Here is a 20,013-nt window from a genome sequence, read left to right as displayed (position 1 = left end):
GCTGCTCATTAAAACCCAATAATGATGTTCGATTTAATTCTACAGAAATACACATCTGTCCTTCTGCTACAAACACTGTACTGAGAGTATCTGCTGGAATAATCACTCAGGTCTCGCGGCCATGCACTGATAAATATAAAATATTAAACCTTACCTGTAAAATAAAACTTCTGCTTTTTTCTACAGAATTAATCATTTAAAATGAGTGTATAAATGAGTGTCCACTGCTTCAGCAGAGAAGATTTTCGCGTTCGAGCCCGGACTCCGTTCACTGTACTGAGGACTAAAAAGCGCCAGTTACTGCAGTGTTTGAATTTCGCGTCAAAAACCGCGCTAACGAATCAGAGCTCGGCGCAATACCTTTAAGCCGCCGACAGCCAATAGGAGCCTTCCGTGAGTCGCGCACGCTCCATACACCCCTACCTATATTTAGGACAAGTCCCGCCTGCTACGTTTCTATTGGCTACAAACTCATTCTCGTTTAGCAGCTCAACCAATCAGCTTGCTCAATCTTACATTTTTGGGACGAATCCAGCTCCTTACTCCTAGCACATGAGGTGGTATCTGTCCGAATACGGGTAGTAAAAATAAGAAATTAACGCCTAATTAGGGGGAAATGGTGCGTATATATGACGCGGGTGACCGAAAAGGCGCCTTTTATAAAATGATTTAGAAATAAATGACTTTTTTAATATATTTTTTATTTCTTTTTTTTTCATACACATACATACACACATATATATTCATATATATATATATATATATATATATATATATATACACACACACACACACACACACACACACGTTTATGATGTTTCTCGATTCCAATACTCTTTAAACAGCTGGATTTTAAATGTCTTACTGCTTTTGTCGGTCTTACAGAGTTCAGCATGCATGTGGCAACACAAAGGTATTTCACACCTCCAGGTGGAATGTGGAAAGGGTTCGATAGCCTGCTTAGAGGTTCACCACCCTGTAACAAAACTACAGACTGGCGAATGTATAGACCAGGGCGACACCCCCCACAGCTTCTCCAGGATCAATTAACATGACAAAGAGCACTTCACATGCACAACACACCAGGCCAACTGGGGAGCTGTTAATGCCCTACTGAAGGCAAATTGATTTTCTTGAACCAGATTTACTGGATTTATAAGATTCCAATATTTGATCTACTTCTGTTTCGGTCATTTCAAACAAGGTTGAATAATCTATAGCACCAGATGAGTAGAATCTTCAGGAATTTCCAAGCTTTATTTATAGAGCTCACAATCGAGTGAGAGATCTTTCCTAAAAGTAAATGCATATATGTATATATCAGAGGGCATCTGTGATTACAAAGAAACACGACGGATATCTGTTACATATTGAATTCTGTTTAGTGAACAGAGATCTGTCTGTATTATCAGTGATGGACAAGCGATACGACACAGAGCTCAACAAAAAGGCATTTAATAAACAATTTTAAAATGTTATATATGGTTATTGATTTCAGTCATTAAACTTCGACAATGTCCATGAGAGCTTCCTGTTCGGAGAACTGCTGCAAAGACACGCTCATCTCATCCAGCAGCTCCTCCCCTAATAAAAATCCATGTATGTCATGCAGAGTTTTGCCAATCCGATGGTCGGTGATGCGATCTTGAGAAAAGTTGTAGGTCCTGATTTTTTCCGATCTGCCTTTAGTGCCAATCTGTTAGAACAAAAAGTAAAAAAATATGGTAAATCTAGGGTATTAACAATAGGAACCTCCATCCAGTTAATTTTTAGTGGAGAAGAACATAAATATGACCTGGTTTCAAGCATTACACAAGAAATCAGTGGATTTGTTCGTAAAAATTCTACAGATCTATGCATGCTTCTGTTTTTGTTAGAGCGGATGGTTAGGTGTTGGCAAGGCTTATTTCTGGGAAACACTTTTACTGTTTATTTTTAGGGCTTAATGAGGCTTGAAGCTGTGCTCACTCGGGCCTGATTTAGATCTCTGCATCTTGTTTTGCATTTGTGTCTAAAAACATTCTTCTTCTACATCTTCTTTCGGCTGCTCCCATTAGGGGTCACCACAGCGGATCATCTGTCTCCATATCCCCCTGTCCTCTACATCTGCCTCTTTCAAACCAACTACCTGCATGTCGTCCCTCACCATAAACCTCCTCTTTGGCCTTCCTTTTTTCCTCCTTCCTGGTGGCTCCATCCTCAGCAGTCTTCTACCAATATCCCCCATGTCCCTCCTCTGCACATGTCCAAACCATCTCAACTGGGCCTCTCTCACTTTGTCCCCAAAACGTCCTACATGTTCTGTCCCCTAATAAACTCATTTCTAAAAAAAATTATTGTGCATAATGTTAGTGTGTACACTAGAGGGCAGTGTTCGACAAACCCAGAAAAAAGAGGCAATGTAGTGTGATGTTTCACAGTAGTAGAAAATGGACAGAATAAAGTGCCACATAAGTAAAATAAATATATTGTAGTTAAATTTTAGCACCACCAAACTGTCATAAATATAAATGTCATAAATATAAATAAACACTTACATGACAATTTATTGAAACATTTATTTATAAATCAATGAGCAAGTTTAAACTGATGATAGAAATATAAGTATATGGAGTAAGGATGAAAATATATAAAGTGCATTCATTTGGACACTTCAGCCACTTCTTACTGACTTATACTGGCTCACCTGGAGTTTGCGTGTCTGGTATCTCTTACTGGTCTCCTCCTCCAGCTTTGCACTGTAGAGCCTTGCTCTCAGCACCTTCATGGCCTTCTCTTTGTTTTTGATCTGAGAGCGCTCCTGCTGACACTCAGACACGATGCCTGCAATTTACACATTCACTTTTAGCTCTCCTCAGCATGGGCTGAAAAATGTGTTGACCTTCAGAAGGATTTGACCAGATCCATCATGTCTAGAAGGTGAATAAATAATGGACCTGTTGGTAAATGGACGATCCTTACAGCACTGTCTGTCGTGTTTACGTGCTGTCCTCCGGCTCCGCTCGCTCGTTTCGTTTCAATCCTCAGGTCTTTGACATTAATGGTGAAGGAGATCTGTGGAGGCAATGCAGAACATTTTATCCTTAAAATCAAAGCCACAAAAATTTGTTTACATCCTCATGCATTGTTAAAAACTGCTGCATGATTGGTTTCACCATGCTACAGGTCTTCAGTAGACATTTGTATATTATCTGAAGTGTTCATCACACCTCTGCAGGTTGTGGCAAAATCGCTACAGTCATTGTGCTGGTGTGCATGCGGCCTTGTTTCTCCGTCTTTGGGACTCTCTGAACTCGATGGACGCCTGCTTCAAACTTCATCTTCTTGTAGCACATTGGACCACTTATGCTGGCTGTGGCGTGGCGTAAACCCCCTGAGTTAACAAAAAACAGCATTAGAGCTGCAGTCAGCGCGTGTGTTATAACCTCTCAGAGACAGAAATGAGCAGAGACTGACCTATATCACTTGGCATATATTCAAGCATATCAAAGCCCCAGCCATGAAAAGCAGCATAGTTCTGGTACATGTCAAAAATCTCTGCTGTAAAAAGCATGGCCTCTTGACCTCCAACCCCAGCTGTGACCTCCAGGACCAGGTCACTCATATCTGATTCTTCTTTAGGAATGAGAAGAGAGAGAATCTATATGAATGAAAAAAAAAGGGCAAAATAAAAGATTTCTTGCATCTGAAGCATAGCTTTAAAGACAAGTTGAGCAGAAAAGCATTTTACAAGTCAAAAATGAAGTCAGGTGGGCTACAGAAGCAGAAAACTCACATTGGGTTCCAGTTCTATCTGCAACAAACACAATTAATAATCTACAGTATATTGTGCATGGGTTTACTGAAACCAGGCAGTCTTTTCTCCACTGTGTAACGGTGTAAACTCTCAGCGAGTTCTGAAATACATCTGGCACCAACCACTGTGCCAAAGTCACACGGATCACAGGGTGCTTGATGTGAACATGTGAAGCTCTGGAGCGCCACCTGTATGACTATATACTAGGGGTGTAACGATACACATATTTGTACTGAAACATTTCGGTGTAGGGCTTTCGGTTTGTGCACTCGTGGAGTAAATGCAATAAATGTTTACGTTTGAAACATAGTTAAAATCTCAGCTCCCTCACAAACGTAATAATTGGCGGGCCGCAATTTTGTTTAGTATTCGCGTCGCACAACAAAAAAATCTTTTGTTTTGCTTATGTGTGAAATCGCTGACAGTCTAGCGATATCAATTCTTTAGTGTTTTATGTAGTTTCAAGAATTTATTTTAATAATTTAACCTTTATTCGTCCCACAGTGGGGAAATTTCTAGTTTTTTCGCATATCCCAACTCATCTGGAAGCTGGGGTCAGAGCGCAGGGTCAGCCATGGTACGGCGCCCCTGGAGCTGATAGGGTTAAGTGCCTTGCTCAAGGGCTCAACAGTGGTAGCTTGGCTGTGCTGGGGCTTGAACCGCTGACCTTGTGATCAGTAACCCAGAGCCTTAACCACTGGACTACCACTGCCCCAATGAGGAAATCCTGAAAAATTCTGCATTTCTACACTCCAAATCCAGTAGGCAGCGGTATGACGCTATAAAGCTGGTTTACCGCGCGCTAATAAATAATAGAAGAAGTGGTTTACAGAACACATGGTTAACTTTTTTATTTTTTTATTTAATCAGCAGGGGGCAGCACTGTGTCGTGTTTGACGTATTGGCACTCAGAGAGAAGTAGAAGAAAACAAGTCTCCATGCTGTGACACAGTTTGACCAGAAGGTGGCACCAGAAGGCGTTCTTTTTTTTGTATTTAACAATAATCACAAGACAGATATAAAGAGAAGAAGAGGCGCATACAGATAATAAAAATGTAAAGTATAAGATTTATTGTAAAACAAGGTTTTGAGTTTAAAGGTTTTGACATGTTCTCAAAATAAAAAAGGGACTTAATAGTATAATCTCATTGGGTTCAGAGTATGTGAAAATAAAATTAAAATAAATAAACAAATAAAAAATAATTCTCGCAACTCCGACTTTATTTCTCGCAATTCTGACTTTATTTCTGACTTGAATTTCGTAAAAAGAAAAAAACAGAAATTATTTTTAATGTGGTGGAAACAGGCTTCCATTATTATTGTTGTTAATAAAAAAAAAAAAAAAAAAGCAAAGGCACACAATTTAAGTGTGCTAAGCCTTTTTTATTTTTATTACACATTATATCCATTTTTTTTTAATTAGCTCTTCTCCACCTGCTCCCTACTCTCACAACAAATCACAATATCATCCACAAACATCATAGTCCACGGAGACTCCTGTCTGACCTCGTCATTCAACCTGTCCATCACTGCTGCAAACAGGAAAGGGCTCAGAGCCGATCCTTGATGCAGTTCCACCTCCACCTTGAACACTTTACTGCTGTCACACTGTCCTCATACATGTCCTGCACCACCCTCACATACTTCTCTGACACACCAGACTTCCTCATACAATACAAGTAATCCACAACTCCTCTCTCCACCCTGTCCTACGCTTTCCCTAAATCCACAAACACACAATGCAATTCCTTCTGTCCTTCTCTATACTTCTCCATCAACATTCTCAAAGCAATTAATGCGTCTGTGGTGCTCTTCCTCAGCATGAAACCATACTGTTGCTCACAGATGGTCACCTCTTCTCTCAGCCTGGCTTCCACTACTCTTTCCCATAACTTCATGGTGTGACTGATCAACTTTATTCCCCACGTTTTGGATTTTTTCCCCCCAAACTGTAGAACCAAACCATGACTTTAAAACTAAGGTACATACCAAACCGCAGATTTTGTGTACTGTTACACTCCTACTGTACACAATAAGATAAATATGCATTAAGAGGATGACCTCTACCACCTCTGGACCTCCACCTGTATGACTGTATACAGTAAGCAGCTGCTACATGATTGGCTGATTTGGATGTGTGCAAGCACTGATTGTGAAAGACGTCATATGCCTGAGACTTTTCCTTGCAATGATGCAGAAATATTTAAGAGCTTGACAGTGGTATGATATTGAACCTACCGTTTGTCTGATTTGTTGAATAGATGCCATGCAGTGCTTCTTCTCGGTCTCTGCGAGCTCGCGCAAGTCGGGGTCATTTTCTATAAAGCGAAAGCAGACAGTCAGGAAGCATCAGTCCAGTAAAAACACCAAGACATGCACCATTCCTACCTTTCAGTAATGCCTCAGTCTCCTCAAACTCCCTCTGTTTGGATTCCAGCTCCCTGATTTTCAGGACCAGAGGCTCTAAAGCACTGAGTCTCCTCCTGGTTGTTCTCGCCTCCTCCTCGTCTGGCTGCAGGTGTGTGGCACTGACAGCTCGCAGACACTCGGTGTACTCCGTCTGCAGCATCCTCAGGTGGTCCTGCAGGGATTTCCTAGAGAACATCTCATCCGCAGTCATGATCTTTGTGACTAGGGCATGACTGCTGGTATGAAACCCTCTGTACCGTCCCAGGACTCGCTCATTCCGGGCTACACGTGCATACCTGTGTGTCAGGTCTCGGAGCTCGCGATTAGACCTCAGTGCCGGGGTCGTGCACTTTCCTACCGGAGGAAACCCCGCGCACCTGAGCAGCTGTCTGGTAAAACAGGACAGAGCCATAAGGGGGACGTTTCCGACACCTGCCCTACCACGCTTTCTTATTACAGCACAACAATCCGACCATGTTACTTCCGGGTTCCTGATCTCAAAATAAAAGTCTCCTTTTAAAGAACGGGGGTAATAAAGATTGTTCATATATATATATATATATATATATATATATATATATATATATATATATATATATATATATATATATATATATATTTATATATATATTTTTTTATTTTTTTATTTTTTATTTTTTATTCAAAATCCCCACAAATGTTTGGAAAGTTACAACTTTATTCGAGTTATCTGTCATTTATTTGACTCATAAAACTTATACTGAAACCGGAAGTCAAGGAGGGACTATTAGCCCGCCCACAATTTATTAAACATTTAAATAACAAACAGGCATTGTCATTATTCCACTGATGACCACATTTAACAATAGAACAATAACCATAAAATAAATCAATCAACAAAAACAGCAATAATAATAATAACAACAACAACAATTTCTACAATAACAATAGGGTTTCTGCATTTCATGCTTGAACCCCTAATAAAATACAAGGTACAAATAATATAAAAACATGTAAAACAGATTATAAGACAAATTAAATTACAATCCAGAGTTCAATCCAAGTATTTTGCATTTTATTGAATTTTAAAGTTAAAGCACTTTTTATTGTTTTATGAATAGAAATAAAATTCTGGAAAATCTTAAAATGCTTTAAAAAAACAAACAAAAAAAAGGATAAACTTTGATAAATCTACATTTGTGTATTTAAAACTTCCAAACCACAATCAACGTACTATTGCACAGAAATTCAATTTATTTGTTTTGCATAAAGAACATATTTTACAATGTGATAGTCAAAGGCAGGAAGGATTTTTTTTCTCTTTAACCACTCATACAATGTGTCCCGAAATGATTAACAATAGTCAAAACAATGTTCCTGAGATTCAGTGACTTTCAGGCAGAAAGTACATACATTTCTATACAAATAAAATCACATTCTAAGAAACTCATTACATGGAAAAATGTCATTGATTGTTTTGAAATGTACTTCTTACATTTTAAGAAGCAAAGAAAATTACAGGTATCTACTTCTATCTAGTTCGAGAGTGTCACCTTTTAAAATAAGAGATCTTTTGAAATAAGAGATCTCAAAACCTTCTTACATTTAACATCCAGGAAATTATAATTGTCAATTAACAAATCAACCAATAAAAGTATTACAGAAAAATATTGTATTATGTTTTTAAATACATTTCTGAAAGCTACAGGCTTTGTAAACTAAAGAAATTAACAAATTAATTATGAATTTCAAATGATCGTAACTTATCATATTACCATCTTCATCTATTAAATGCATTACACTACAAAAATCCCTTTGTCAAACCAACCAATTATAAAATATAGTTTTCCTTTTATGTAAAATATACCTGTTATTCCAAATTATAACATTATGTGGAGTAAAATTATGGTTGTACAACATTTTTCAATATAGTAAAACACGCACATGAAAATAATTAATAATATAATTTATAAAGGCAGTTTTTCATGGGTCAAAATATAAATAAATACCTCCAATTCTTTTTTAAAGACTAAAAGAAACGCGAAATAATACAATCTGTTAATCTCTTACAAACACCGTGAACGCCTACATGCTAAACATGACACAATGCTACCACCTACTGGTCAAACTATGTCACAGCAGGGCCATTTTTTCTTCTTCTTCTACTAGTCTCTAATAGGTGCCAATATGCCAAACACGACGCAATGTTCCCACCTGCTGGTCAAACTGTATCACAGCATGGTGACTTGTTTTTTTTTTCTTCTTTTTCTATTTCTCTCCAAACACGACACATTGTTGCCCCTTGCTGGTCAAATCGTGTTATTGCAGGTGCGACTTCGCTCTTCTTTTTTTCTACATTTTTATTTTGTTTTTGTTAATTTTGTTTTAGATTTAATTTTCTGAATAAAAATAGAAGAAGAAAAAGGAAAAAACAAAAGATGTGTTTTGTGTTGTTTAAGATTTATAATCACACTCTTGATATCACCCATTGGTTCCCCTTGTAAATCTGGTTCTTTTCAAGATTTCTTCTTCATACCATCTAAGGGAGTTTTTTCTTGCCAACACAGGGTGTGAGACAGGAAGTTCATAATCACTTTCACACTTAAACACCTTCACTGGGGCAATTTAAAGAAACTGCTCCACCTACTTGGATGTTTTTGGAAGTTGGGAGGAAACCAGAAAAACTTGAGAGAAGCCACACAAATATAAAGACTCTGTGTGTCCACTAAACTGAACTCGGGATGGAACATGTCTCATGGCACTTTATAAGAAACAGCTATACAGATGGTAATTAATGCAGCCATGCAGTAAAACCATCACATCCTATCAGGGCAGTGCAGTAAAGATGCAGTGTAAACTGAGGAATTTTCTCTAGAAAGAATAAAAAACCCCGGAGAAACTGGGTTAATCCTCTCAATGGTTTCATGTGAACTACTGGATTATGGAGATTATGGATATTTGTGTCTGAATTAAACCAATAATATATATATATATATATATATATAATATATAATATATAATATATATATATTATATAATATATATATAAAACCCCACTGGTGTCCATACCCTGGCACTGACCCACGGTCTGTCAGCTCCAGGATCACATCATGCTCCTGCACCTGACAGACCGTGGGTCAGTGCCAGGGTATGGACACCAGTGGGAAGGAGGAAGGATGACTGCAGAAAATGGGAAAAGAGATTAATTGAACGGTTGTTGTTGATGTTGTAAAAACTTGGTGGGGGCATTTCTTTGTTTTATAATGTTGAGCAAATGTGCAAATTAAAGTTTTAGCTGGTTTCCAAGGAAAAATAATTCACATTAGGTGAAAATGTTATAATATCAATGAGTTGTACTATAGCAGATACGAGGTGGTATTGAAAAGTTTTGAGACGTACTTTATATATCTACCTTCTCTTACACATTATCACCTTCAAAATAATCCCCTGCACAGCAATACAGCACTCCCAGCGTTCCTGCCACTTCTGGAAAGTGCCCTGGAAGTCTTCTGGTCGAAGCAGAGCAACTTCTGCGATTTGCGCTGAATCACTACAATGGTGATAAAATGAAGACCTCTGAGGCAGATCTTCATCTTCGGGAAGAGGAGAAAGTCTGCAGGAAAGTAGAATGCAAAAGTAAGATTGTGTTGTTTCCGGCAAGAAATTCACGTGAGTTTTTACGCAGAATTTCACGCTTGTTCTTTGTTCTAACTTGCTGTCCATGATAAAATTACAGACATGGTAGTGCACGTGGTCAGAATAAACCAGTTGCACAGCTCCCGGAGTCTTGGTAAATTGACTTATGAAGGTCGGTGCTCCTTGTGACTGTGCAAGCAGCCTTGTGCTGCCATCTGTTGGCGTGTTACAGTGTTACAGTGTCCTAAAATGTTTTGATCCCACCACGTAGGACATTTGGATCATGTGTTTAATAATATCAGCTGCTTTTGAACAGGAGAAAATCTGTTTAGGAAATCATTACTGTATTTCTAAATAATTTGGAATCATAAATGAGAGGAACCATGGCAACTTAAATTTTAATATAATACACTTTGGTATAATCAATTAAGTTTAATTCCCTTTATAGGAAAAACATTGGGCACCTCTGTTATAGAACTAAGAAAAATCTGTGTTCTCCAAAACCCTTTTAGTTTACACAAACATTTACATTCAGATGAACTAAAAGGCCTGTTGTTTTTCTTATGTGTTTAGAGGAGAGTAATTCAGCAGTGTGGGAAATAGTCAGTAGTTACAGTTATCCACCCTTTGTTGTTTAATTCAAGTCAAGTCAAGTCTAGTCAAATCAAGTCAAGTCAAGAAGCTTTTATACTCATTTCAACCATATATATCTGACACATTACACAGTGAACTGAAACAACTTCCTCCTGAACCCTGGTGCTCCGTACAACAAAAATCACAGAAACAGAAAACACAGAGTTAAGGACTAGTAAGTGTCCTCAACACAACAGTGCAAATACAACACAAGACAGTGCAAGAAAATACAGGACAGTGTAAGACAAATACACAAAACACAAAATAGCACTGCCAGTAAACCTGTTGTATATTACAAACTGGTGTGTAAGAGATGTAAAGTAAACAGTAGCAAAAGAGCAAATAGCAGCAATCCAGAAAAGATGTGCAGGAAGAAACCTTGAGAGGAACCAGACTCAAAAAGGAACTTTTCCTCATTTGTGTGATATAAACATCACAATTATTTCAGTAATTAATTGTGAAACTTGTGTATTAAATACATTGAATGCACACAGACTGAAGTAGTTTAGGTCTTTGGTTCTTTTAATTGTGATGATTTTGGCTCACATTTAACAAAAACCCACCAATTCAATATAAAAAAAAAATTAGAATAATTCATAAGACCAATAGAAAAATTTTTTTGGGGTGATTTGTTGGGCTTCTGGAAAGTCTGTTTATTTACTGTATCTGTACTCAATGCTTGAATGAAATCAGCATCTCCATAAAGCTGGTCAGTAGAAGGAAGCATGAAGCGCTCTAAAACGTCTTGGTTAATGGGTGCAGTGACTTTGGTTTTCAAAAAACACAGTGGACGTGGGCTATGATCTTTATAGTTTAGAGCTTTATTTATCCCCTTGGGGCAATTAATTCAAGCTATCGTGGTGCTTCACACAATTTAGAACACACACATACCACTGTTAATACCTTAAAATAGAAGAAAAAATGTTTTTTTAATTAATTAATTAAAATCCATAAAAAGAACGAATCTAATTCAACTGGATTTGTTACATAGCCGTATTTCTTCGGGCACAAAAGTAAATTTGTACCGGTTTGTGGAACATCTAATTGATCTTAAATGTCGCCCAGGGGGCATCCACTCAAAATAGTCATTCAAAGGGTGTGTACAGTCACCGATAATTTTGTGTACCATCTTCATCATTTGTTGTTCATAATAAAATGTGAGACTTCGCAAAGGAACACCTACAATTTTTGGGCACAGATTTACTATACCTTGCAAGTGATTCCTATTCTTTACAAACAATAAAGAAAACCAACAGATAAAAGAAAAGGACAAGATACTTTCCACAAAAGAGTTATAAAAGGTCATAAGAATCCGTCTCTGTACATTAAAAGAATTTAACTTCCTCGGCACAAATAATCTTTGATGTGACTTTTTACTAAACTCCACTTCTCCACCCTTCCTCCAGACTCTGAGACCTTGTTCTCCAAATGAAATAAAAAAAAATTGCTCTCATCTGAAAAGAGGACTTTGGACCACTGGGCAAAAGTCCAGTTCTTCTTCTCTTTAGCCCCGGTAAGACGCCTCTGACGTTGTCTGGGGTTCAGGAGCGGCTTAACAAGAGGAATATGACAACTGTATCCGAATTCCTTCACACGCCTGTGTGTGGTGGCTCTCGATGCCTTGACCCAGCCTCAGTCCATTCCTTGTGAAGTTCACCAAGATTCTTGAATGGATTTTGCTTGACGAGCCTCTCGAGGCTGTGGTTTTCTCGGTTGGTTGTGAATCATTTTCTTCCACACGTTTTCCTTCCACTTAACTTTCTGTTAACATGCTCGGATACCGCACTCTGTGATCAGCAGCTTCTGTGCTGATGAATGCTTGTGTCATCTCCTCCTTGTGAAGGGGGTCAATGATTGTCTTCTGGACAACTGCCAGATCAGTAGTGTCCCCAATGATTGTGGAGCCTAGTGAACCAAACTCAGAGACCATTTTGAAGCCTCAGGAACCTTTGCAGGTGTTTTTAGTTGATTAGCTATATAAATATATAAAACACAGATAAAATCCCATCACCCTTCATCACCATTTGCAAGAATAAAAGAGCTTAAAAGATTACAATATTTGTATTTTTGCTGTACAAGTCAAGGTTAACTTTGCAGTTGAAAATAAATCATAAGTAGGTCCATAATAAAAATGCTGGAACAATTGCCAGGAAAAGAGTGACCCGGAACAGATCACATGAGCACATGAGCACATGAGTATGCCTTGATCCAATCCCCCTTTACTTTGTGGGGGCAGGGCATTGCAGTTTAATCTTCTTTTAAAAATAAAATGTCTGTTGATGTCAATTGTGTGTACAATATATACATAAAAATAACCTGTCAATATGGTCATAATCACGTAATGTAAAAGGAAATGTATGTAGGTGATCATGGAATGTGAACAATAGCGGGATTGCGTGCGGTGCTGTCTGGCAGGAAGCTCCTCTTTGAGAAGGTTCAGCAGGATGACCAGCTTTCATGTCCACATATAATAAACTGAAATGATGACATTTTCCAGATGGGTCAACAAAACAATAATGCATAATATTTAAAAACATTATAAATAAAAACCCTAATCTTATAATGGAATAATGAATTCAGATAGATCGAGTTTTCATGTTCTGATTTGTTTCTGAAAGTACATGGCCCATCCATTCCAATATTTCACTAAACCATAAATAAAAAAGCTTTTGTGTTTTCCAAATGCAGCGAATATCGATGATGGATGCAGTATCTGTGATATAATCAGAACAGCCCAGTGTTGACTCTTGTTTGGAGAGATCCGATTTCATGTCCTAACAAAAAAAGATTTCCTCCCCCCTGTTTTATCACGTACAGCACATTGAGTGCTCCTGAGGGACGTGGAAGAACTTTATAACCAGAGACCAGGCTTACAAAAAAAGGTTTGTAGGCACCTGACCATGACCCCTATATGTGGCATTAAGTTTTGTCTTCATCTTCATTTTGTCTTCATACAATGTGACAGCAGAGTGTATTTAATCAGAAGACTGCCACTGTATCCCACGTGCATTTATTCAGAAAATATTTTTACACTAATAGTTTGTGTACATTTACCTGCTTTCTTTATTGTTCTATTCACCTCCTTGTCTACTCATCATGACTAGTTAATTGTATTAATGTTAAACTCTATGCAGTGGTTCAGCAGGCAGTCAGGACAGTGAGAGTGAGAGCAAGGCCTCTGGAAAACAAATCTAGACAAACTAGAGCACTTTCAGAAACAGCCGCTAATGATAATACAGAAGTAACACACATTCAGCTTTTAATTGTATCTGGAAGTGTTAAATGAAGACAAAGATTTACAGTCTGCATTCAAAGGAAGGACGCCAGCTGTGCGTGCAACCAGCTGTTCAAGCAACCATCCACCATTCCATTTTTGGCACAATATTCGAGTCAAGTCAAGTCAAGTCAAGTTTATTTCTATTGCGCTTTTCACAACAGACATTGTTTTAAAGCAGCTTTACAGAAATCAACAGTGAAGGTGAACGATGTGTGTTTATCCCTGATGAGCAGCCATGGAGACTGTGGTGAAGGAAAAACTCCCTTAGATGTCATGAGGAAGAAACCTTGAGAGGAACCAGACTCAAAAGGGGAACCTCATTTGGGTGACATCAAGAGTGTGATTATAGTCTTTAAACACTACAGAACACTGGAGAGTGAGAACTAACATGAGCACTGGAGTGTGTGATTATACAGTCATTATGGTTATAAAACTAGGAGCTACTGAGCAACTCATAAAATTGCTCAACATTCTCGATCATCACAGATCCAACACCAGCTTCTCCATGCCAGAGTTTTTAAACATTCCAGGAGGTCCAGTGTCCAAACTCCACACATGAAGGGGGATCCAGCTGGCCCTGGTACGTCTCTGGGTGGTACGGGAAGTTTGCGAGTTCCGCATCTATTTCTTTAAAGGTCCATAATCTTCATGAGGTGGGACGTTACTGGAGCTGGTCAAACCTCAGGATGCCTCGGGATGGGGATATTCGAGTAACATAATTATGCAGTGGCATTAGTAGTTTCGGGGTGATGAAGGTCTGAACAAATACTCAAAGCACCAGAAAATAGTGGAGTAAAGCTTCATCAAAACATTGCCCTAATTATTAAAGTCACTATGGCTGCTCATCAGAGATAAATACACATCGTTCACCTTAACTCTTACATTCTGTAAAGCTGCTGTAAGACAATGTCTGTTGTGAAAAGCGCAATAGAAATAAACTTGACTTGACTTGTTATGTTAAAACCAGTTCTTGGTCCATCGTATACAAAAAATAGCCATAGGTGGTCTGAATGGAGCAGAATGGCATTTGTTGTTTGTATTTTTGTCTGACTATAGGATATTGACTTTAGCATCTGACCAGGCAAAGATAACAAGCAAAATCCTGATATTTCTGCTGACGCGAGTGTGCCACCCAAGTCTATGAAAAGACAAAAGGAAACTGGAACACAATAGATTCCATAATTTCCAGTCTAAACAGGAGAAATGTTTTAACAGTGATGTGTTAACTTCCTATTTCCTCTGTACGTTGAAATCTATGTAAATGATGTCCGGATTCCGAAAGTAGAGAGCAGGATTTTTTTATTTACAGCAATCCAAGGATCCAAAACCTCACAAGCATCCAATACTTACCGCATCTAAAAAGACTGAGACAAACACGAGTCAAGTTCTATGACAGCTGTGTCATAGTGTGTACAAGGATTAGCAAAAAAACAAAAAACAAAACAACCCAGAACTAAACTCTATCTAATTTACAATTGAAATGCTGCAGAGTTAATTCCAGAAGTATGAGTGATCTATTCCAGGACTTATTGATCTATTGGATCTATTGGATCATTTGCAACATGGAAACAAAAGTTCAGTTTGGTGTCCAGATAATTTACATAACTTAAAACACCATAATTACTTTAAAACATTTATAAGAACATTTTTGTGTTCATGCTCTACATTTGCATAAAGCCTCTGTTTTTGTCCATGCCCATGTTGATTGGAGTATTAAAAACTTAAAAAGTATTAATTTAAGAAAAATTTAGAACAGATAAGAATTTTAAATTAATCGTGAGTCAACTCATATGTATATGTATAACTTAATATGTATGTTAAATTCTATAACAAAAAACATGTACATCTGGTGAAACCAATGAAATGTTTCTCGTGTTATTTCAGATACTATAAAGAAATAGCTTAAGAAAGCTTAAGAAAATTCCTACTAAAGCAGGAAAGATGGAAAACTCCACAATACACAAAGAGCAATTTTTTTAAACAGAGTGAATCACTTATTAATACACAATATACAGAGATGGACAATGTTGAGCAAACTACCTGTTTGGCAGAATCTGGGCTCACAGTTAATTGACTTTTGCACTATGTATAAAAATTTCATCTAAAAGTTCAACAAAAATATTGCTACAAATGCAAATGCAACTTAACAATGAAATACTGCCACTTTTTTTTTTTTCGGAATGTTTCGGAAAGTATTCAGCATTATCTGCCAACCTAGGTAGAAGTCCGTGTTATCTGGCAACCTGTGGTGTGCTCATGGCAATGGTTACAGTTGCAAGAATTTCAGCTGCCAGTAGACATAACCATATATGTGTCAGAAAATGTGGGTGAGTGGGAGGGAGGACCCAAATGCAGGATGCCACAGCGTTATGGAGAAAACAGGCTTTAATAAAAAAAAAGTAGCAAGCAGAGCAAGATAGAGCAATGGGGCAAAGGCAAAAACAAAGTCCAAAAAACAGTCCAGGGTTTTAAAAACACAGGCAAACAGGGCAATGCAGGCAGAGACAAATCCAAATCCAAAAACAGGCCATAAACATGAACCCAGCGAATGCACCAAAGCGTTGCCTGTCCCGAGCCCCGCCAAGGTCGTTTCTCTGTTCCTGACAAGCACAGACAAAGACAAAGCTTTATTTCAGAGCCTTGCAGAGTAGAGAGAGCGTTTCTCCGCCTCATTACAATGGCCAGAAAGCCTCGGTGCCAGGTGCAGCCACCTGGCCTTGCCCAACCTCCAAGGAGTTCCTCCAGCTTAAGAACATGTGTGAATGGCCAGTAATCACTTATGACTTTTTGAAAATCTTTATCAACTGCAGTTTCTCCAGAACGCTCTTGTCTACATGAAGTTGGGTCATGACCCTTGGAACTAAGATCAAGAAAGTAGACAATATCTGCAAAATATATTTTGAGGAACTGAAATTTTCCACCAACGTAATGCGAGCCTGGGTTTTCTCCAGCAATACACTACAACAGTTTGTCTTTTTTATACCATGATCCTCCAGTACTTGCCCCTAATACGCACACTATGGTGTTTAGTTATGTTAGTTATGGTGGGATAACAAATAATCTGTCCATGTCTCTATTTAACACTGTTTCAGAAATATACTCTATAATTTGCATGAGTTTTTCTGCTAAACTAGTTTCCATAAATTCATTTAACACAATAAAACTTGCCTCATCAAGCATTAAACTAGAAATACACCAAACAATATTGATCTATGACAATTAGTTATTTTTACGGTGAAAAACTTCAAGGTGAAATTCTATGATATTCCACATAAGCCAGGTTTATCAGGAAGAAAACCTCAGGTAAGACTTTGTCTATATATTAGTCCAGTGTCTATTAAATGAAACATTTCTCATATGATTTCACTTAAATGGAACAAAAATAAGTATGTTTAACATCAGCTGTGGGTGAGGTAAAGGTACTTTGTGTCCACTGTAAAATAGGAACATATTAGTCTATATTAGCCAGGGGAAATGAAAGTCACATGATCAAGTTTCAAGTTTGTTGCTCAAACTTTACTTGGGTTACTAATGCTTTTTTTGCGGTAAATAAATAATAGTAAAAAAAAAAACCCAGGTAGCAAATAAATATGTTTATAGTCATGTTTATTGAAAAGTCCTTAAAGTTGAAAGTTAAGTACTCAATAAAACAAAATCTAATTAAAAAGATCAACTTAATTGGGAATTTTCCAGCCATATGCGGTTCTTCGCCCAACTGTTAGCACAAAGTTGAAGGCACACAAGGACGTGGATGTGGTAGCAGTAAATTATTTGATTTTTGGATATTTGGACATAGTTTCTTTGTTTCATAGCTCACAGAGGTGAGATGGAAAGGAATTCCCATAACCTGTTTTTTTTATAATCAAACTGAATATTTTAGACATTCTTTCTTAAACTGCTCTACACTTTTCCCACTATCAATTCTTCAGCCCCGTGTTTGTGTTATTTTCAAGGGCAGCCTTCAGACAGTCTCACAAACCGCAGTAGGCTGAATTTAGACTAGACAGGGTGGAGATGGAAATGTCGAGGTCTGGGTGTAATGGCAAACAGTGCTCCAGTGAATTCTGTGTACTTACTGGTTTATAGCCAAAACCATAAAAAATTAAAGCTTCAGCCTGTTTTGAATAAACATGAGTCATGCATTGAGGGGTACAGGGATAAAGCTATACACCAGCCCAGGAATTATGTGTCATAAGGCAGGAACTAGTGGCGTGGGTTCAGGAAGAGGGCTGAATACAAGATGTTTTAAATTGGCCTTCGATTTTTAGTTTTATTACCAATCCCCGCAAAATATCTTGTGTATCTTTTATGGCTTGCAAAAACAGATGATTCGTTAAAAAATGACACATAGGACGATTTGTTTTCAACATACTGGCGTTCCTGATGACCATTTTGTCTAGATACAAGAGATCTCACATTGTGACAGAGGCCACTCATGCTCAAGAGCTGTTTATACAAGTGCTAATTTGTGTTGACATGCCAAAAGTGCACTGGGCAAAGAATATGTTGTCTTACAACATCTCTCAATAGAAGACTCTGTACAGACTTTATGGACTGTAATGTAGAGTGTAAAGCAGTAAACTGTACAACTCCTCATAATAGACATATTTAAATAGTATTTATTATAAATAAAGATAAATATGTATCATTTAAAACTTGGCTATGCAGATAACCACTCCTTCCTGAAAGAAAGGAAGGGGTCTGACACACCATGGGAGGTCCTGCATTCTCTTATCTTGGACAGAAAGACACCTGTATTCCATGGATGTGGCGAAGGAAAGCAGGATGCAGAACAAATGATTTGCAATTTCCACTGACTTTAGCTTCCGTAACAGAGACGTTTTGCATACTGAAAAAACACAAACAAACTGTGCCACAGTGTAGAATGAATAAGAAACTTGTTTCATTGCTTTTGGCTGTCGTACACCATCAGTGTGACATCAGGGAAACATCAGTGAGATATCTTCTGACCTTAACTTGTTTTCTCAATTTCAAAGGAAATTGAGAAAGAAGTTCACACTATGGTTAAACTATCTGTCTCCTTGGGGAAATGCGCAAAACTTTCCGTTAGTGTGATATCAAGTGCAGTCTTGTGCAAACCAAAAGTGATACAACCAAAATCATGGAAACTACAGACGATGTTACATAGAGCACATCAACCTGCACATGGCTTTGTGAGAGATGTGTGCAACCACCAACAGAACATATTTCAACCTCAAAAAAACAAAACAGTTTTAACAGGATAACCTTCTTTGAGGTGGAATGTGACATGTCTGCCTTGTTGCCCACATTGACCTGCTGTTGTCTAGTCAGGACATCCAGCACCATCTGTCTGTGCATTGTGACTTAATCACCCTAATAATATAAAAGATACCAGCAGCATCTATTAGAGGTTTAGCTTGGTGTTTATTTTTTACTGCAGTCATGCTAAGCATGCTAAGATATTGCCCCGAGGAACTGAATTCCTTTATCCATTTATACAAGCAAATACTTGATTACACTTAAAATAGGACTGTGAATGGGGTTTTGAATGGAAAAACCCTTCAAGCCTGATACTACTGTGAGTAGGACAGAGAGATGATCGGAAACCTGAAAACTGTATTTGAGCAGTCTGTAAAATAGGAACTCTTTGATTTACCTTCGATTTTTTGCCACGCCTGCTCTTCAGGCTTAATGGATTTGGGTTTGCTTGTGATCTCCTAAGGATAAGTTGGATTGTAGAGAGTCAAAAATGACTTGTATTGTCAACATGAACATGTCAATCTGGCATTAAATCCAGCAAGTGAGGCGTACGACCAGATAACAAAAAACCTTTTTAGCTGTAGGAAACATAAACCATTCAGTGTACAGCTTCTTTAATGTGTAACGCTCTTCCTTCATGCCAAGATTGATCAGGGTATTGTGACTGCAGTTTGCCTTAGGGTCTGAGGCCTGTGGATTGTTTAATAGAACAAGACATCTGTGGTGTTTCTTTCACTGTCCATGTGGCCAGCCCAGTTAAAACCAGACTCAAATTAAACCAGATTCTTTCTGGACCAGAGCGGTTTTACTGGGAATTTTCCTGACCACCTTCACTGGCCAATAAAGGATCAACAATCTGAGGAATGGATCACAGGAATGTCAGGTTCTTGTGATTCATAGGATGAGTGGGTGTGTATTATTTCTTTTTTTTTAAGAAAACGGCTTATCTTTGTGGTTGGGATGATGATAATAATGATGATGATTCAGATGGGCTTAAAAGAGAATTTATTTAGTTATCATTAAATATTTTGCAGATTATTTT

At 37.9% G+C, this 20,013-nt stretch overlaps 1 protein-coding gene across 1 annotated transcript; it reads right to left on the bottom strand.

Moving 5' to 3' along the window:
• Positions 1-1,439: 1,439 nt before the first annotated feature.
• mtrf1l (mitochondrial translational release factor 1-like) lies at positions 1,440-6,690 on the bottom strand. Its single transcript, XM_046862930.1, has 7 exons — positions 6,185-6,690; positions 6,035-6,114; positions 3,457-3,640; positions 3,210-3,373; positions 2,937-3,054; positions 2,687-2,823; positions 1,440-1,696 (listed from the first exon to the last, which is right to left on the bottom strand). The coding sequence occupies exons 1-7, from the start codon at positions 6,615-6,617 to the stop codon at positions 1,502-1,504; spliced, it is 1,311 nt and encodes a 436-aa protein (XP_046718886.1). The 5' UTR covers positions 6,618-6,690; the 3' UTR covers positions 1,440-1,501.
• Between the last annotated feature and the right edge of the window lie 13,323 nt (positions 6,691-20,013).

The sequence above is a fragment of the Silurus meridionalis genome, chromosome 2 (assembly GCF_014805685.1).
Source record: "Silurus meridionalis isolate SWU-2019-XX chromosome 2, ASM1480568v1, whole genome shotgun sequence".
Taxonomy (NCBI): domain Eukaryota; kingdom Metazoa; phylum Chordata; class Actinopteri; order Siluriformes; family Siluridae; genus Silurus; species Silurus meridionalis.
This window is presented reverse-complemented; position numbering and strand designations above follow the sequence as displayed.

Excerpts from the sequence above, each read along its gene's own strand:
- mtrf1l (XM_046862930.1), bottom strand. The coding sequence starts at position 6,617 with ATGGCTCTGTCCTGTTTTACCAGACAGCTGCTCAGGTGCGCGGGGTTT. Across the intron at positions 3,055-3,209 it reads TTTTGCCACAACCTGCAGAG|ATCTCCTTCACCATTAATGT; the intron begins GTGTGATGAACA and ends TTGCCTCCACAG. Across the intron at positions 1,697-2,686 it reads ACCAGACACGCAAACTCCAG|ATTGGCACTAAAGGCAGATC; the intron begins GTGAGCCAGTAT and ends TTGTTCTAACAG.